This window comes from Bufo bufo, chromosome 2 (genome assembly GCF_905171765.1).
Source record: "Bufo bufo chromosome 2, aBufBuf1.1, whole genome shotgun sequence".
Classification (NCBI taxonomy): Eukaryota; Metazoa; Chordata; class Amphibia; order Anura; family Bufonidae; genus Bufo; species Bufo bufo.
In genome coordinates this window covers 729,350,130-729,371,805 of record NC_053390.1, presented here as the reverse complement: position 1 = coordinate 729,371,805, position 21,676 = coordinate 729,350,130, and the positions used below count along the sequence as shown (strand labels likewise).

Below are 21,676 nucleotides of genomic sequence, written 5' to 3'. Positions count from 1 at the left end.
TCTAGTACGTAGGAGGTTCTGTCATCCGTACTGACTGCTACAATATTTTGTATGTACAGGACTGCACAAATGAAAACTGAAGTGTCCCTTTAAATGAATTTTTACTGCATTTACAGACGCCATGAGAAATAAATCTTCCTCCTAATACACATTACCTGCCCTTATTGTGGGGCTTTCTTTCTTAATGGCATCCCAAGACAAATAATGCAGAAATTAAAAATTCAAAAGCTCAAAACGCGCTAATAGTTCTGCAGACGGCTCGCACCTGCATTCAATTATGAGAAGCGCGCCGTTTTGCTAGGCTTATTTGTTGTGTTCCCATAACTACCTGACCGCGCTGCCAATTTCCCAAATGATGTGAAGTAAATTCAATATTAAAACAAATGAGTTTGAGGAAACAGGCTTTTGGGCCTGGAAACAATGAAGAAGCGGTGGAAATCGTAATTTGTCACCAATGAAAAATGACCTATGCATCACTCAGAGTACAGACGGCCATAACCATGAGCAAGAAGAACGGCAACTTTCTTAGACTGGGCTATACAAAAGTCACAGGCTTCAGAGGGAACTGATGGCACAAATGCCATTGTCACAAAAACAATCCAGAAAAGTACCATTTCGAGAGATTGCCGAGAAACTCGCTAACTTAAAGGGGTTGTCCTGGATTATTTTAAATGCCACCACCCCATCAGCAGGACCTGTGAAGAGAGCCATCTACTCCCCGCTGCTCCATTGGGGCTCTATGGCTCCTGGACTGTCTTCACCAGACTTCCGGGTCCCTACATGTATCATGTGCCGCTGCAGCCAATTACTGACCTTAGCATGATGCATGGCATGTGACCCAGCGGTGATTTGCCGTTTGAGGGAGTAGGGAGAGACAGCTATGAAGGTGTAGAGTACCTTTACTCCCAATATATTAGATATTGGAAGCAATAAGTCCACTACTATCATTGCATAGTGGTCATCTACTGTCTGTCCCTGGCCACAATGTCCTAGCCTAGATATAAACCAACAATCATGTGATATCTGTATTGTTTTCAATCGCATAACCGCTACAAGTATAAATTTGAGTTTCTCAGGGCACATTTTGATCACATGGTGTGAGCCCACCTAACACAGCATGTCAAACCCACTCAGATAGACCATACCAATACAACAGGAGACTTATCTCTCATTCTCAGGACTAGACCTACAAAATGAACTTGAAATAGTTGTTTATTACCCATCATGAATTGCTATTCAGGCCCAAGAGAGATAGGCAAGTCTCCTGTTGCATAGGTGCACTATTTGGTGTAGGGACCCATCTGAATGAGGTTGCCTTGGTGTGGTAGGTGGGCTCACACAATGTGATCAAATGTGCTCTAATTTATGAGCATAGGAAATATAACCTGCTTCTCCATTGCAGTCACATAATTCTTGCCCATTTATTTGACTTTGTTAGGAGGTGCTGAGTAACCTTGCTTTTTTAGGCTGAACAGCAACTGCAAAGTAATGCAAACTGCATATGACTGTAGATGTGGTTAAACTATAACCAATGGGCACAGCCACTCCGTGTCAATGGCACAGATATGAGCTATTTGCCATTCTCTTCTCATCCCAACAGTGACATTGGACATAATGCTGCCACCTGTTCCACAAGATTAAATGCTGGGTTTGGTTCAATATGGCTGCCGTATGTATAAAAACATGTATTTGTTATGTACAACCCACTTTACGTGATGAATCTGGAGGACTTTCTGGAGGTCATTGGTATTCTGCAGTAATTTAGGATTAGACCAAATCCTATGACAAAAGGAGTATTGTATAATTACAATAAATATGTCTACCCAGTCCTATCTGTCTTATGCACCAAGAGGGTGGACAATCAGGATTTGCATTTCCGTGGCCAATTATTGAAGTTCTATCCTGAGAGTAATCTTCTTATAAACCTTCTCTATTATACCAGATCTGCACAGTGGCACAGCCAGAACTGCAATCACCTTCAAGAAGTCTGTAGAGGAAGAAGCAACTCTGGCCCTGGACCGTATATATGTGAAGGATTGCTTGTGCATAACGATGTTACTGTGAGCATGATCCCCCACCACGGCATACAGACTGTATCATAGGGTGGGTCCACACGTTACCGTTCAAGGGCAAATGCAATTATAATCTGAAACAAACTGTGGCCACTTCTGTCTACATGATACAACCACAAAACAAAAAATATGTGTGGCACGGGGCCGGAGAAACAAACTGGAGAAGACCAGGGCACATACAATGAGATTTATAGGTGCAGTTTGACACTAAAGGCAGTAAAAGACTGAGATGGGTGGATGGTTAAATGGAAAGGATTATAGGAATAGGACCCCCCCCCAATGTGCCTTGAAATGTGTTACTGAAGAATAGAGACTATATTAGGGTGGTGTCCAACACAGGTTATTGTAGAAAATTTTGATGCCTTTTTTTTAGACAGCCAGAAGTGGACCCAGCAGCAGGAAGGAGAAGTAGAAGTCCTTCTTTTATACTTTTTACAACCCACTTCTGACTCTTTCTCCAAAAAACTGCATCAAAATCTGTCAGAAAAAAGCTATTAGTAACACGTCTGATTTTCAGGCCAGTTATTGAGAACAACCACTTATATGAACGCTGGCTGCTGTAAGGCTGCCCTACATGGTGCGGCCCGGCAGCACAATCCACACGCAGATCACCGCTAATTACTGGACGGTACCTGTCCTTGTCTGCTTTAGCCTACATGCACACGAACGTTTGTGTTTTGCGGTCTGAAAATTGCGGATCCGCAAAAAAAAACAAAAAAACGGATGACATCCGTATGACATCCGTTTTTTTGCAGATCCATTGTAACAATACCTATCCTTGTCCGCAAAACGGACAAGAATAGGACATGTTCTAATTTTTTTTTTGCGGGGCTACAGAACGGAGCAACGGATGCTGTGTGCTGTCCACATCTTTCGCGACCCCATTGAAGTGAATGGGTCCGCACCCAAGCCACAAAAAATGCGGCTCTGATGCGGAACCAAACCACGTTCGTGTGCATGTAGCCTTAACCTGTACAAACTATATCAAACAAACTGTATGTACAGGTGCTGGCCGACAATTAGCGGTGAGACACACGTGGATCCCACAACCAGGCCGAATCACATACAAGAAGCTAAACTGTGCTGCTCGCCTGTCAGCCACTGGCATCTTTTATTTATATCAGTATTTTTCATCAATATTTGGTTGCTTTCCTTTACACAGTCAGTGTTTAATCAGTGATTTGCATCAGTGATTGAGGGACAATAGGTGCAGGTTAAAAACGTAGAACAGGTGCAAATATTTACTTATCTCACTGTAGGCTCCACTCCTGTCTATGAGTAAAGCCGGTATCACACGGCCAAATAATCGCTAGTGATGGTCCGTATTAACGCGCGTTAGCAATCATTTGACAGTGTAAGGCTAGTTTCACACTCACGTTGTGGGCAGATCCGTCATGGATCTGCAAAAACCGATCCGTTACAATGATACAACCGCATGCATCCGTCATGAACGGATCAGTTTGTATTATCTGTAACATAGCCAAGACGGATCCGTCATGAACTCCATTGAAAGTTAATAGGAAAGGGATCCATTTTCTATTGTGCCAGATTGTGTCAGAGAAAACGGATCCGTCCCTATTGACTTACATTGTGTGCCAGGACGGATCCGTTTGCCTCAGTTTCGGCAGCGTTTTGGTATCCGCCTCTAGAGCGGAATGGTGACTGAACGGAGGCAAACTGATGCATTCTGAGTGGATCCTTTTCCATTCAGAATGCATTAGGGCAAAACTGATCCGTTTTGGACCGCTTGGGAGAGCCCATGACGGATCTCACAAACGGAAAGCCAAAACGCCAGTGTGAAAGTAGCCCAATACTGCCGCAGATTACCCATTTAACGGGCAATCGTGATCTTTCAGCATACTGAACGGTCACGATTTGCCGGCGGCAGATTGTGCTTTTTAAATAGACAGCATGGGGACGAGCGATGACATAATCACTCCTCCCCATGCTGTGGAGGCGATCGCTGCATGTAATAGCTGCGGTCTCCTCCGCTAGCGAGCAGGTGATTGCCAGGAAGGAACACTTCCTTCCCAACAATCGCCTGCGGAATCGGGCTGTGTAATACAGCCTTTGGGATCAGCATCAGATCTGAAACACGTCAACCTGACTGCGAGTTTTCCACATATTCTACAGGTCTGGTACACCCATCTTTCGCTTATGAATATGGCGTATTGTGCTGGAAGTCCACTCGTGTTACTGCAGATAGTAGTCCAGAATCGTAGTGACAGATGGTGCAGGTTTACTAACAGAAGATCAGCACAGATTTCCTGCACTTTTCGGTGCGTTTGCACACCAAAAACTGCCCAGTGTTGCTTGTGGTTTTATGGGCTGATTTGATGCGGTTTTGCCGCCGATCTCCCCTTAAAAGGGTGATATCTATAAACCGCACAAACAATTGACAAGCTGCAAATTTCAAAATCCACACAGCAGGGTTTCCACACATAAGGAAAAAAAAGCAAAGTGTACATGAGATTTGTCTAACCTCATACACTTTGCTGGTACTGTATTAGGCTACAAGCACACGACCGTTGTGTGTTCTGCGGTCCGCAAAACACGGATGGCGTCCGTGTGCGTTCCGCAATTTGCGGAACGGCGCGGACAGCCATTAATATGACTGACTATTCTTGTCCGTAAAACAGACAAGGATAGGACAGGTTATATTTTTTTTGCGGGCCACGGAACGGAGCAACGGATGCTGTCCGCATCTTTTGCGGCCACATTGAAGTGAATGGGTCCGCATCCAAGCCGCAAATACTGCGGCTCGGATGCGGACCAAAACAACGGTCGTGTGCATGAGAACCCGCACTGTTTGGAGGCAGCCTTGGGGTACGGCCACGCGCCTAGGTTTCTGCATGCAGTTGTGGAAGCCAAAACCAGAAGCGAATTCAGAAAAAGATAAGTGGTATCTGACCTGTACATTTTCTCTCCTTTCATGATCCACTCCCGATTTTTGGCTTCCAAAAACTGCTTGCAGAAACCTGACTGTGTGGCCGCTCCATTAGCCTAAAAGATGCTCAATTATCGGCAGCGCATTGCCCTGTGTATTCAGGGATGTGCTGCCCATAATCAACTGAATGGGAAAGGGACGATTCCAGTATCAAGCATTCCTCCTCCATATACATTGCATCGGCCAATGAAACGAGTTTATGGATGATCGGTGGGAGTCCAGCCTGCGCATCGGGCAGAGTATTACCACCCTTACTTTTTTGGGTTGGCCTTTTCTAATATCAATTCAAGTGCCTAACACAGGATTGGAGAATATTTGGCATCTGCAGTGGCTTCTAATGATCATTTAGCCCATGTAGAAGGCGGTACTCCTCCTAGAAGCCCATACTGTATCTCTGACTGAACAGAGTACCATTATTTCCTCTTTTATTACGTATGGATGGCTTAGTACAGGCCCGCAGACTTCTCTCTGTATTACAGTTCTGTGCAACTCAGATTATATGGAGTTGTATGACAGCCCTGCGTATGAGGCTTTAAAGCAACAACACGCAAAGAAGCCATGATGTCTTTTTAGATAAAAGCATCAATTTTACATTTCAAAGAAAAACTACAGCAGCGTCACTCCTTGGCATTCTCCAAATCCAAGTGATCGAGTCCTGTGAACCAATTAAAGGGGTTCTCCAGCAACACGTGATTTTTAGCTTTTCATGCAGAGATTGATAAATTTGTCCTAAACCACCAGCAGCCAACGTCTTAAAGACCACAACTTTAAGCAAATTGTAAAAAAAAAAGACAGAATAGATCCTGAACTCCGGCTGCATGTAGGTGCATTTCTGGATCAGAGAACCTATTGTCTGGTCATTTTCCTCCTGCAGGAAAACAATACCAACAGAAAGATGTGCGGAGCTACAGATAACCAGCGCTATATGGCAAAGGTCCAGGGCGGCTACACATCAGAAACCGGAACGCTCAATCTTTGTTAGCGGCGCTCATCCACAAGAGCGAGCACAGAGAAAAGAGCAGTGATCTCTGACTTGGAGCAAGGCCTACACGAGTCTAACTGGTTCCGGCAAGACGCAAGACACTTACACACCCAGGTTATACCAGGAACCTATAGAAATGAGTCAAGTTGAAGGTATGATGACCATCTGGATTAGGTGGGGCACTGAAGAGATCGGAGACTGACAGCTCGATTATTTATGAAAGCTTAAAGCAGATGCCATCTTCCACTGAACACATCCTACAATCACATCATCTCCTCCGCCTGACGTGCACAGAGCTGCCGTAGGCTTTTGAAGGAAAATTCCAGCTTTAGTGTGTGTGTGTGTGTGTGTGTGTGTGTGTGTGTGTGTGTGTGTGTGTGTGTGTGTACCGTATATCTGAAGATCAGCAGTTCCCACAGTTAGGCTACTTTCACACCTGCGTTTGGGTGTCCGCTCATGAGCTCCGTTTGAAGGGGCTCACAAGCGGCCCCGAAAGCAGCCGTCCAGCCCTAATGCATTCTCAGTGGATGCGGATCCGCTCAGAATGCATCAGTCTGCCAGCGCTCAGCCTCACGCTCCGCTCAGTGAGCGGACACCTGAACGCTGCTTGCAGCGTTCGGGTGTCCACCTGGCCGTGCGGAGGCAAGCGGATCCGTCCAGACTTATAATGGAAGTCAATGGGGACGGATCCGTTTGAAGATGACACTATATGGCTCAATCTTCAAGCGGATCCGCCTCCATTGACTTTCAATGTAAAGTCTGGACAGATCCGCTCAGGCTACTTTCACACTTAGAAATTTTTCTAAGTTATAATGCAGACGGATCCATTCTGAACGGATGCGAACGTCTGCATTATAGGAGTGGATCCGTCTGATGAAACATCAGACGGACCCGCTCCGAACGCTAGTGTGAAAGTAGCCTTATCTGTGCCAAAGAGGGTACACGAAGAAAGAAGAATATGCACCGAGGTGTTCACACGTAGAATACACTTTCAATATCTGAAAGTTGGAACACCACTTTAATGGGTTAAAGGTGTTGTTCAAGGACATAAACAATATGGCTGCTTTCTTGAAAAAAAAAAAAAAAAGAATAATAATAATTGCCGGGTGGACAACAGCAAGTACAGGTGCGAGCGAGCAAGTAGCGGTAATCCAGAATCCGAGGCCAAACTGCACAGCGTACAGGCACCTTTTATGGTACCTGCAATGGTGCCTGCAAATCTGCACCAAAACCACACATAAATCTGCAATACGTGTTGTGGTTCTGTAACCCAGTAACCCCTGCAGCCCCCTGAAATAAACGGAGCGGCCAGATATGCGATATGCTTATAGGTGAGATAGCCAAGCGTTGTAGTCTGCTGTCTCCGGAACTGCCATAGAAATGAGTGGAGCAGCCACGTGTATGTGCAACTGGCCACTCCATTCATATCAGAGGGGCTGCAGGGGGTACGGGGCTCCCGTTCTCATGATCAGTGTGGACCCCCACCGATCTAATAGATTGACAACTGACAGGCTGAGGATTTTGAAATGTCCACACGTTTAAAAAAAAAAAGCAAAGTGCACATGAGATTTGTCAAATCTTATTCACTGTGCTGGTGCAGTATGAAGCTACATATGCACACAACGGATGACAATGCAGGCCGCAATGCACGAACACCGACCGGGAGGCAGCCGGAGCAGATCGCGGACCCATTTTACTTTAATGGGTCCGTGATCTGGCCGTTCCGCAAGAAGATAGAACATGTTCTATCTTTTTGCGGAACGGAAGTACGGGACGAAACCCCATGGAAGCACTCCGTAGGGCTTCCGTAGGGTTCCGTTCCGTGCTTCCGTTCCGCATCTCGGGATTTGCGGACCCATTGAAGTAATTGGGTCCGCATCTGTGATACGGAATGCACACGGAACAGTGCCCGTCCGCAAATGCAGTTTACACAATACGGCAACGGGACAACTACGGTTGTGTGCAGGAGGCCTAACGCTGAGGATTTTACGGCTAGAAAATCGGCATCGCGTGCAGGTAATGGACAGGTGTGGTGCTGTGGTTGTACCCTTAGGCCACCTAATGTATGGCTAGCTTTAGGAACCAGACTCTTACGATGCCTAAGGACTCAGGGTTCCCACCTCTTTGGAATAGCCCAGAGAGCTCACAAGGAATTGAGGCTATAGCCACGGTCTAGGCGAGGCACTTTAGGAGGACTTTGGGTGACCGCAACTGGACCATACCATTACCATAAAGATAAAACGGCAGATTTGCCATTAAGCTTTCTCTGCAGACCTGACACAATCACACAGACGCTATGAAATTAGTCAGGGGCTGGAGTAGTTTTTTACGGCTGATGCACGGACGGCTGGAGGTATGCCTAATTTATCACGACGTGTACGCCTCGTCATACATAATGCGCAACCTCCGCCAGCGCAAAAGGGGAAACAAAGACCAGCGTAAAAAGTCGCAATGCAACTTCACATCTAATTAGAGATGATAGAATCGATTTGTTCATCAAACAGAATTTTTGAGCAGTGACAGGCCGTCCCTGCTGCTCAAGAGGCTGCCCTTGCCGCTTGACGTCTCGATCGGCCCTGACCATACCTGCACCTGCGCCGCTGCCCTGAGTAGAGGCGCATGCACAGTGGCTGATCTGGAAGTAGCGGCAGATCCTCTGCACTTCTACCACTACTCAGCCGTGGTGCAGGTGCAAAACTGCCAGGGCTGGGCGAGACGTCCGACCCTGCCAGTCATGCAGCAGGAGGGACCCTCGAGAGCAGAGGGGGCAGCCCCTTCACTGCTCAATAACTCTGAGGACAAATCGGTTTGCTCATCTCTACATCTAATGATCGTCAATGGAGTCCTTATGTGACATGCTGCGACAACTGCAAAAAATTATGCTACTTTGCAATCATAGAACACAATGTAAGTCACACGTGATTACCACCTGCCTATGTTTTTACAGCCAAATGACAGCTGTAAAATAGTAACATGACAACAAGTTGCGGACAAGTGGTACAAATGCTTTTGGTCGTGCAAGGTTTCTGCAACCACGTGTCGCTGTGCCACCCCAGCCTAAAAGACGGCACAATACTACTCCCTGCGCTTCATGTCAGGCTCCTAGTTAATTCCTATTCTGCGGCATCTGGGACAAGACGGGACATAAACTACCTTTCACCAGGGGTGTCTGAGACTTCTCCAAATGTCAGCATTAGTGGTATGTGTGTGCTCCATTGTACAGGAGAGACGGTGGTCTTCCTATCTTATACATCAGGGTATATCACACAGGGCGCCATCATGGTTTCACTTCAGATGCATTATATCAGTCAAGACACAATGAGAACATGACCGGAACAATGGCATACCTACCTCATAACCATGCAGTAGAGATTACAATGTTCTCATTCTGCTGGATACAGTATATTCACTAAGCTGCGTTTGTCATCATTGTTGCCCAATTAATACACACCCTAAAATAATCTTTATCGCCAACAACCCATGTACCCTGCGAGGAAAGAGTAAGATTCTATATTGTGAAACTGTTCACATTGCGGAGAATGGGGAAATTAACCAAAAGATTAACCAACCTCCGGCCACACTTCAATCTCTCCAAACAAAAACACAATTCAAGTCTTGCAGTCACGCGTTTCAGGCTGCCATACCATTTCTTTGCATGTAGGTGGGCAAAATTCTGGTTGGATTACAAACTCCTGATAACCTGGTGACTATTCTGGATGAAGTTGCGTTGGAGAGTTACAGATGTAGCCACAATGTGATCTTTTTGGTTTTCCACAGGACAGCAGGTAAGTACTTCGGCTAAAACTGATCCCCAGCTTTGAAGTCAAGTAACATCTGCGTAGCAGCATAGAAATCCAGAGATGCACATTAAACAGGTTGGACATTTCTATTCAGCGCACGTGCCGTTTTCCCACCTTTCCGAGCACTGTGTGGAGGTGGCTGATGGACGTGACTGGTCACATAGCCCTCCACTAGCGGATAATCATAATCTAGCCATGACCTCAACTTTTTTCTTTTCCAAAGCTCAAGGTCAAGGATGTGGCCAATGGCAAGCTATGTCTGCATAAAGTGCAAGCTAAGAGACTCGGGCAGACGGAGGATCACGTGCTGAAACAAGTGAGGTGCGGAGATATGCCATCACCCAGGGGCAGAATGGGATCTTAAAGTGTTAAATAAAAGTGGCCCCATGTTGTAGGTGGCCCAAATTGACAGAAGGTAGATACAACAAAAGTGGGTGTGGCCAATATAAGGCACAAAATACCACATGCAGCCCCATATACTGCCCCAGCAGCACCAGATAGCACGGTGCAGCACAAATACCTCCCCACAAGATCTGCACCACGTTCTGTCCTCAGCATGGTAATACAGCTGACCTCAGACGTTAGGAGGGCACCTGTAGCTGCCAGCCAGGTACTTGACGCTCTCTGCTCTAAGCATCAGATTAGTACTTACTTGGCTGGTGGCAAGTTTCCTTGCAGGGCCAATGGCCAGTCCGTGTGGGTTCAGGAACCTTGGTGGAACAACTCCCTGTACCCTGGGCTTTTAAATTACCAAGATCCTTCACGTGACCAGAGCCAAAAGGCCAAAAATCACCCACCTCAACTGTTTCATCTCAGTAAAATAAAGCTGAATGACAAAGTCATCTCTGCTGCATCACGAGAAAACAATGAGATAAAAGGCAGTAGCATTATGTACTGTTGAGACGGCAACAAGGCTGTTCTTTGGAGGGGACAGATACTTAGGCCTCTGCAGGGGCGTAGCTATAGGGGAAGCAGCTGCTTTGGGCCCAAACTCAGAAGGGGCCCACCCAGGAGGAGGACTAAAAGATTTTAATGTCAAGACCCCCATAACAGTATTATACAATGATGATGTATACAGTGACACCAGGCTCGGACTGGCCCACAGGGGTACAGGAGAATCCCCCTGACACATTAGATTTACTGCACTATATACATATAGTCAATGGATAGCACCTCAACCAGCCTATGTTCATATAAAAAACTTGTTAAAATTATTTATTATATTTGAATGTATCCATACAGTGGGCCCCCAAAATAAATGTTATTGGTGGCCCTAGGTACCCCAGTCCGACACTGAGTGACACTGTAGGAAACGGATGGAGCAGCTACTGGGTTTGGTCTGAGAGAGTTATCTTGACTAGCCACAAGAGTGGGGGTTTCACAGGAGGGGGTGGTTGCGAAAAAGTTTCTTGGGGGAGCCCAAATCTTTTATTGGGCCCGCCCCCCCAAGAAACTTTTTTGCAGTGGGGCCCAGTCATCTCTAGTTACGCCACTGGGCCTCTGTATATGGAAGTGATGACTGACAGTCACTCCCCCGAGCTCAGCGTACACATTGCAGAGTCACCAAATACTACTGGTCATCGCCCCGGTACAATGTGGTGGGGAGCCGGCGTACATACATGACCGCTCTATAGGCGCTTCTCCACACTCCACAACGGTATACAAGGACAACAGCGCAAACCTTCTGTTCTATGCTCATAGCAAAGTAGCAATAGAAATAGAAAATGCAAAAGCTCACCAAGCCCATGGGCAAAAAGGCACACGTCAGATCCAGATCGCCCCACGTCAAAGGGCACATAGAGCATTGTGAGGTTCAGGGCTCCGGTCGCCCTTGTATTGCAGAGAGCGGCTCTTGACCTTGAAGGAGCGGTTGCGTCCACTGACATCAATGGCATGCAGTGACAACCAAGCATAAGTCCTCACTGCCCTGCTTCTAAATACCATGCCTAGAGAGTGGGCACCAACGGGAGTGGCGTTTCATGACTACAAGAACCTTCTATGATGGAAAGGTGGCTCCTTGCAGCTGGGCAAACATGGTTTTATATGCACATATCACAATCAGGCAAATTATACCAGTAAGCGCGGTGTGATGAAGAAGATGGTACAGGTTAGACGGCATTCCTGCGATAACATCAGGGGGCATTTTGAAAAATCGTTACACATAACAACTATGCAAATACATCCAACCAGGAACTGCAGGAACTCTGCAAATACCCCTCAAATGTCATTCTGCACAAACCGGATTCATACGAGTAAAAGACGAGAACCAGCTAAAAGTATGTACCGTCTAAAACACTTACCCAGGACCAGCATCAATGAGGTGGCTAGAAGAGGATCGCCCCTCTTCCTCCCGCATCAGCGCCATCCACAAGGACACAAAGGCGTGGAAATCTGTATGCAAAACCTGAGCTCAAAGTTTCTTGCAGGGTTTCAGTGACCTTTGAACTGCTTGCTCCCAATTCACAGAGGTCAATGAAGGGGTCAGAGGGTCACTGTAGCTGGGACACTGAATAACTGGGCTCTACCAACAGTCCTGGGCTCTCTAGCATGAGTGTCCTGTAAAGACTGCGGCACTGCGAAGCGCTTCCGTGGGATTTTGGTCCACAATTTTTTTTTTAACATTTCCTATTTTTTTCTTCTATTTTGCGGTGTGGACCGCCTCTTGTGGATCGCGGGCACACAGACAGTCCTAGATAGGCAGCAATGCATCTCCGCTCAGCTGGGAAACAACCGTATGGTCATAGGGAGTGATCGCCAAGCTCTTCTAGAAACAGATGAAACACGCAATGCATCTTAGGTCTCACGCCCCTGACCGTGTCCTTGCTGCGGTCCGCAATGCACGAATCTGCAAAATACGGTCGTGTGCATGAGGCCTCAAGTTATGACCATGCGACTGGGTCGTGTGACTCTTGCGTTCAAGTACAGCGCAGCTACAGAGGGTTCAGGTTAAAAACTAATGAGACCGCATGTTCGGTGGGTTTGCACTGTAAACAGCCGCAGGGTAACAAAGGTGCACTATGGTTAAGAACTGTGCGACCACGTCGCAAGCACCACTCAACCGCGCCAAGTGGTCGTACCCACATACACATTCTTCATACGTCATATAAAGGGGCCCTCTGCTCACACATTTTATTTCATGTCAATTGGACTGCATTTTTCAGATATACAGCGTTTTACTCTCTGCTTGCTGTCAGTAAATTGAAATGTTCTTATCTACATCCAGATACTAAACACCCATGGTAACCTATGGCCTCTGTCACAGGATTGTGTCAGGATCTGCTCAGGAAAAAACGGTTGGTTTTTCACGCAACTTCAATCAGTTCTTTCTGCGACTGCACTCAGCGTCTGGGCTCATTCACACAAGCGTATTTTCTTTTCGTGTCCGTTCAGACAGTATGCGGAACAATTCATTTCAATGGATCCGCACCAAATAAACGGAAGTTACTCTGTGTGCATTCCGTTTGTCCGTATTTCCGTTCTGGAAAAAAAAAATAGAACAAGTCCTATTATTGTCCGCATTACGGACAAGGATAGTACTGCTCTATTAGGGGCCAGATGTTCTGTTCCACAAAATACGGAATGCATATCCATATTTTTTGCGGAACGCAAAATACATACGGTTGTGTGCATGAGCCCTTTGTGTTTTTCCCATCCAGATTGTATCTGGATTTCACCCACATGAAGAAAAACGGAAGACTAACAATCTACATCTCCTAGTGACCATCAGTAAAGCCAGGGCTGCGTAAAAAACGCACAACATAGAAGATGCTGGGATTTTTCCTGAACGCAGAGATGATCAGTAAATAACGCTGCTGATGAGCACAGACCCACTGAAAGGAATGGCTCAGGATTCAGTCTGGATGCTATGTGTTCACTACACGCATTCAATCTGTGAAATTAGCCTAATGGTTCTCGCCGCTGAGAATCTGCTACAATGCATTCTCGGCAACTCTATATAAGCAAAATACATGAAGGTTAGCGTTAACGTATCAGGTATAGGGTCCAGTGAGCGCTGAGGCCCCCTCACAGCTTACCAAGCACAGCGCCTCCATTGTATAGAGGCTGTGCTTGGTATTGCAGCTCAGGCTCATTCATTTCTATGGGGCTGAGCTGAGCCTAGACCGTGTGACAGATGAACGGGACGGGACGTCACTGGTCTAAGAAGAGGCCTTAGCACTCACGGAGCACCATATGTCAGATCCGTGGGGGTCCCAAGAGTCAGACCCACCACTGATCTGATACTGATCACCTATCCTGAGGATAGATCATCAATATGTCAGTCCTGGAAAGCCCCTTTAACAGCATTATGTGGGGAGTCCAGGACACTTCACTCACAGAGCATTGCCTAAACTAGGTGGATTTACACTGCACAATTATGGGGCAGATTATTATGAACGCTCATTCCTGATAATTGCCTGGTGGAAAGGTACCGCCGATCACTGGAACGAGCATCGGGTGAATTCATGGTTTATGCTGACTCCTAAATCATGGTTTCTGGGCAGCAGTCCCAATACAATAATGTATCTCTGCAGTAGCCATCGCTCGTTCCCATAAAGTGGAGGAGACTGAGGCATGTAAGTGCAGCTCCACTGACGAGCAGGCAATTATCAGGAAGGAACAGTTTCTTCCCAATTATTGCCTGCTCAGTCAGTGCATGTAAATGCGCCCTTTACACTGAAGCAAACACTCAGCTCTGATAATCATTCAGTCCGGGTTTTCATCTTCTGGGTGTAAATAAGAACATCCATTGGCCTCATGCACACGACAGTATTTTTTCACGATCCACAAAACGGGGTTCCGTTGTTCCGTGATCCGTTTTTGTTTCCATGTGTCTTCCTTGATTTTTGGAGGATCACCAGACATGAAAAGTGAAAAAAATATTTTTTTGACGGACTGGAAACACGGATCACGGACGCGGATGACAAACGGTGCATTATCCGAGTTTTCAACGGATCCATTGAAAGTCAATGGGTCCGCAGAAAATCACGGAAAACGGAACAATGGACACAACGGTCGTGTGCATGAGGCCATTCACTGACAGCAATTATTTCTGGAAAATGGCAAGACCACATCACTATGGGATGCGATGGGTGTTGTGAACGGACGGCATCCCGCTGAATCCTGACCCATTCATTCAGTGGGTCTGTGCACATGAGTGTCGTCGTTCACTGATCGTCTCTGCGTTCAGGGCGCATTATTTTCTACATTGCGCGTCTTTAAAGCGGCTCTGGCTCCACTGAAGTGAATGGGGCTTGTGTGAAAAAACGGAAGGCATGCAATGATTTTTTTTCAGCGATGGTAGCTCGGAGATGTTGAGTGTTATTCTTCAGTTTTCGCGAAATATTCATTAAAAACTGGTTCAGGAAAAAATATACACTGAACGCAATCAAAGAAAAAACAAATTGAACTTGGGTGCAAAACCATCAGTTTTTCCCTGAACAGATCCTGACACAATCCGTATCGCTGGTGTGAACGAGGCCTTATAGTGATCCCACTGTAAAACACTCCCTGCGTTACACTTCTATCACACTATAGTCACCAAAGTCTAAGGAATCCTAACAGGTTAAAAGAGACAACAGCCTTCCAAACCCAAAACTGCTGGCGCTGGAGCGGCACCCGGTATACAGGCCGTATGAACGTCATTGTTATCTGTGAAAGACAAAATGCTCAACTGCAATCAAGCGCTGCCCAGCACAGCAGCCATTACTGTCGGCTAAGCAGGCCGGGAACGCTGGCTCCACACTGTCATTGTGCTGGGGGGGTCGCTGCCGCGAAATTCAGCTGACTTCAAGGTTCCCCTAGGATTGGCCACAGTAATGTGCACGTTCAATACAGTCTGCAGCATCTAACCATCATTACACAACACATATAAAAAGGTATCCTACACATTACACAGCGCCGAACAGAAGAGCAAACTGGGTCCAAGAGCATCGGGGGCATGGATGTCCAGATCACATCCATATAGACTGCTGTAAAGACAACCCTATAGACACGCACCGCTCTACAGACAACCCTATAGACACGCACCGCTCTACAGACAACCCTATATACACACGCACCGCTCTACAGACAACCCTATAGACACGCACCGCTCTACAGACAACCCTATAGACACACACCGCTCTACAGACAACCCTATATACACACACACCGCTCTACAGACAACCCTATATATACACACAACCCTATAGACACACCGCTCTACAGACAACCCTATAGACACGCACCGCTCTACAGACAACCCTATAGACACGCACCGCTCTACAGACAACCCTATAGACACGCACCGCTCTACAGACAACCCTATAGACACGCACCGCTCTACAGACAACCCTATATACACACGCACCGCTCTACAGACAACCCTATATACACACGCACCGCTCTACAGACAACCCTATATATACACACCGCTCTACAGACAACCCTATATACACACGCACCGCTCTACAGACAACCCTATAGACACACCGCTCTACAGACAACCCTATAGACACGCACCGCTCTACAGACAACCCTATAGACACACCGCTCTACAGACAACCCTATAGACACGCACCGCTCTACAGACAACCCTATAGACACGCACCGCTCTACAGACAACCCTATAGACACACCGCTCTACAGACAACCCTATAGACACGCACCGCTCTACAGACAACCCTATAGACACGCACCGCTCTACAGACAACCCTATAGACACGCACCGCTCTACAGACAACCCTATAGACACGCACCGCTCTACAGACAACCCTATAGACACGCACCGCTCTACAGACAACCCTATAGACACACACCGCTCTACAGACAACCCTATATACACACACACCGCTCTACAGACAACCCTATATATACACACCGCTCTACAGACAACCCTATAGACACACACACCGCTCTACAGACAACCCTATATACACGCACCGCTCTACAGACAAACCTATATACACACACACACCGCTACACAGACAAACCTATATACACACTGCTACACAGACAACCCTATATACACACCGCTACACAGACAACCCTATATACACACCGCTACACAGACAACCCTATATACAAGCACCGCTGTACAGACAACCCTATATACACACACACCGCTACACAGTCAACCCTATATACACACCGCTACACAGACAAACCTATAGACACACACACCGCTCTACAGACAACCCTATATATACACACCGCTCTACAGACAACCCTATATATACACACCGCTCTACAGACAACCCTATAGACACACCGCTCTACAGACAACCCTATATACACGCACCGCTCTACAGACAAACCTATATACACACACACACCGCTACACAGACAAACCTATATACACACTGCTACACAGACAACCCTATATACACACCGCTACACAGACAACCCTATATACACACCGCTACACAGACAACCCTATATACAAGCACCGCTGTACAGACAACCCTATATACACACACACCGCTACACAGTCAACCCTATATACACACCGCTACACAGACAAACCTATATACACACCGCTACACAGACAACCCTATATACACACCGCTACACAGACAAACCTATATACACACCGCTACACAGACAACCCTATATACACACCGCTACACAGACAACCCTATATACACACCGCTACACAGACAACCCTATATACAAGCACCGCTGTACAGACAACCCTATATACACACCGCTACACGGTCAACCCTATATACACACACTGCTACACAGACAACCCTATATACACACTGCTACACAGACAACCCTATATACACACACCGCTGTACAGACCTTATACACACACACTGCTGTAAAGAGAACCCTATATACACCTCTCCCCCATGAGCAGCACTCCAGGACTAAAATCCCAATACCACACACAGTCGGTGCACAGTCAGTGTTGTCACAGGACCCAACAATACAAACCAATAGAAACCATATAGAATGAGTGTGAAAAACTCTCAGCTTCTTATAACCCGGGGCCTGGAGTTCTCCAAATTAGATGTCTAATCAAAAATGGATGGAAATGAGTGGGGATGCCCAGTTGTTGGCACTGCTGCCACATAGTATGGGGCATAGGGTGATCCCTGAACATCTGCAGTGTATACCGTACATGTATTTAACCATGTCATATCTGGTTTCCCATGAGAGTGGATATGTGATTGCGAACTCTCCATGGACAGCGCTACCAAATATGTTGGAGCTATACAGATTGTGAATACTGAGGAATGATATTAGAGGATAGATAGATATTAAAAGATAGATAGATAGATAGATAGATAGATAGATAGATAGATAGATAGATAGATAGATAGATAGATAGATAAAAATGTAATATGAGCGGCACCACATAAATCCAGTAGCGGTGTGCCAGCGGCTGTGGAAGTGATTGTTCATCCAATAAGTAGTATCTATCATCTATCTATCCGTCTTTCTATAGTGTTTATCTATTATCTATCTATTATATCTATCAGCCATCTATCGATATATCTATCTCCTCTAATATCTATCTACCTGTAAGTAGTATAAAGAAATTCCACGGCACTCCCAAGGTTGTGAACCAAACATAGTGTTCTTCAATCACCAACGTGACGTTTCCGTCCTCTTACTGGGACTTTTCTCAAGCAGTGATTGTAAGAGGACGGAAATGTCGCTGTCTGGTGATTGAAGAACACTATGTTTGGTTCACAACCTTGGGAGTGCCGTGGAATTTCTTTATACTACTTACAGGTAGATAGATAGATAGATAGATAGATAGATAGATAGATAGATAGATAGATAGATAGATATTAGAGGATATAGATATATCGATAGATAGCTGATGGATAATAGATAAACACTATAGATAGATAGACAGATAAATAGCTGATAGAGATAGATAATAAACACTATGGACAGGTAGGTAGGTAGATAATAGATAAACACTATGGATAGGTAGGTAGATAATAGATAAACACTATAGACAGAGGGAGAGGTAGGTAGATAATAGATAAACACTATGGATAGGTAGGTAGGTAATAGATAAACACTATAGACAGACGGCCAGGTAGGTAGGTCGGTGTCCTTCTGCAGGGAGGACAGGCCCTCCAGCCCTCGCCCCCTGCAGAGAACATGCGGTGCCTGGCACGCTCCGGTCAGATGATTGCTGGAGCAGGGATTACACCAGGCTACATACATGAAGAACCAGCGCCTGCCTTCTGCACATAAAACCGCACAGATAACGCGCCCGTGTACTCACAGCTGCTGCTCCAGGACTTCAGCAGTGACTTGATGCTGATCTCGAAGAACACCGAGTCCTGTAGGCTCAACATCCTGCCTCCGGTGGCGGCTGCTGGGGGTAGTAGTAGTGCGCGCTCTCCTGCCGTCTGTCAGAGTGCCGGCCTCCAGCGCCGCCGCTTCATCACCATGCAGTGCCTCAGTGACGCACGGACACGGGAACTGCTGCTCAGTGCAGGATGGGGGGAGGCTGCAGGACCGAGCAGAAAGCCTCAAGTTGTCTGCCGGGATGATCTCAAGGACATGGTCACCTCTTCTCCACAACTCGTCAGTAAACAGACGCTGCGTTGTCTCCGGAAAGCCGCATGGGTGACGCAGAGGGAAAGTGTGAGCGGGTGTCATAGGCGGCCGTTCTCCCAGCACAGGCCCGTGTCACTCACTGCTGCCGGCTAATGGACTGCGAGGTGATGTCATGGAGGACGCCGCTGCTGGGGGAGAGCTCTGACGGCAGCCACTTACCGGCACAAATGTACTTACCAACAGCCTGCAGAGCCCAGAGAGGGTATGCGGGTACTTGTAGTGCCACAAGATCTGCACAGCCACCTACCGGCAGGACGTGTGTGTACACAAATGTACTTACCAACAGCCTGCAGAGCCCAGAGAGGGTATGCGGGTACTTGTAGTGCCACAAGATCTGCACAGCCACCTACCGGCAGGACGTGTGTGTACACAAATGTACTTACCAACAGCCTGCAGAGCCCAGAGAGGGTATGCGGGTACTTGTAGTGCCACAGGATCTGCACAGCAGAATGTGAGGGTGGTACCTACCATCTTACATGTAGGTGACTGTCCCCTGATGATCCCTGGAGCAGACGTTGCTCTGGACTAATAATGGGGGGCAATAGATTGCATTTAACTCTTTATCCCCCACAAGCCGGCCACACACATTAGCCAGTGTGCCCTAACCCTCCAATGTGTCTGTGTCTCCCTAATAGTGGACAAGGCAGGATCAGACCAATGGATTTCAACATGCCCGATCCTTAAAGGGTTTTCTTAAATGATACCTTCACCCCACTGGACAGGTCTACATAGCACTTCCAGTCCCTGCATGGGCAGAGTCACGTCAACCACTGCAGCCAATGACTGGCCTCAGCGGTGACATGTCCCCAAGCAGTACGTGGCCCAGCCAGTGACATGCCACTTGGGGACACATCGCTGCTGACCGCAGCGGTGCACATGGCCCAGTCCATGCAGGGACTGGAAGTGCTATATGACCTACAAAGCTAGGACCTAGTAGCAGGGAGCAGGTAGGTACACTTCCCTTCACAGCTCCGCAAGGGTGGAGGTGTACGCGTTGGACAACCCCTTTAAGTTGCCGCCAGAGGTGCCTGGCTGCAGCTTTCTCCCCATTCAGAACACTGGTGATTTAGTAATACAGTATGGGAAATCAGCTCTGCGATTGGCTGTTGTCTATAACACAAGCCTATCAGAAGAGGCAGAGCGGCAGCAAGGACCAATGAGGAGACAGGAGGCGTGTCTCAGACTACCTTGGACTCCCTGTAGACACCGTTACTAAAGTGTAGTCACAGCTCTGTCCTAATGGAGCCGAGCTGAAGAAAATAGGTAAGGAGTCTCATCGTGGGTAGAAACCGGAGTAACATTCTACTTCTACCTCCTGTCTGAACGGTCACCACTGAGTAAACGCTGACAGTATGTAAGGGGTACAAGAGATGTAATACTTGCTACCAGACTGCTGTGTTCCAGAGATCCTGTTCTATGTCCGCCATCTAACCGTCTTTATTGGCGGGGTAATAGTACACGTCTGTCTATGGCATCATAACTTCTAGAAAGTAGATTCAAAGTATATATAGCAAAATACAGTAAAGTGTAGTAGACCACAAATTCAGGGGGAAAAAACTGCATGTAATGTGACGGATATATGGCTGTGTTCACACTACAGTTTCTACTTTCTATCAGAGGTTCCACTATGTCTCAAGACAAGAATAGGACAGTCAGCAGTGATACTGTACTGTGGTCTTCAAAAATCCCAGAATCCCCGACGGACCCCATTACAAGTCATTGGGATCCATCGGGACCTGTTCAAACAAGGATGCACCACAGCAGTCATGGCTCTGGTGTGAACAGAGCCTAGGAACTATCCCAATGGCAGAAACGGAAGTAACAGCTGCAGAAGACGCCCCAGTGACCCGTCACGCCCCTGACCACAACTGCGAGCCCCCTCTGGACGGACATTCTCCGGGACACATTGCAGTCAGAGGCATAGGCTAGGTGCAGTCCTTCAATCTGGCATAGTGACAATGCCTGGAACCCGACAATAGACAGCGGCCCTGTGCCCATGTGACAGGAAGCAATTCACCGGTTATGTCACCACCCCTGACTAGGGAAAATGACATCCCTGCCAAAGTCAGCAAATGGAGCCGTGTGATAACAGTCCCTCTCTGCAGCCCCTGGAAACACATCGTATAAAGAGAAAATATCCACTTCTATAACATGGGCTTGTCTCCATGAACAGATATTACATACATAGCGGCCAGGGAGTATGTAGGTACACACGGAAGGGGCGCTGCAGTTCTCTTATACAGTACGGTAAACCGCATCTCGCCCCGGGGCATATCGAGCGCGCCACAAAAAAAAAAACACAGAG

At 47.0% G+C, this 21,676-nt stretch overlaps 1 protein-coding gene across 10 annotated transcripts in view; it reads right to left on the bottom strand.

Annotated features, from left to right (window-relative positions):
- The window catches only part of FRYL (FRY like transcription coactivator), a 330,165-nt gene that overhangs the window by 193,985 nt on the left and 114,504 nt on the right, over positions 1–21,676 (bottom strand). Inside the window, exon 1 of one of the 10 annotated variants that reach the window (XM_040418889.1) lies at positions 19,034–19,787. The exons of 8 other annotated variants lie outside the window; for them this stretch is intronic. In XM_040418889.1, the coding sequence (XP_040274823.1) occupies positions 19,034–19,106 (73 nt within the window). In that variant the 5' untranslated portion in view covers positions 19,107–19,787. Of the gene's footprint in view, positions 1–19,033; positions 19,788–21,676 lie in introns of those variants that run through there. One more of the 10 variants, XM_040418892.1, reaches the window with a different exon arrangement.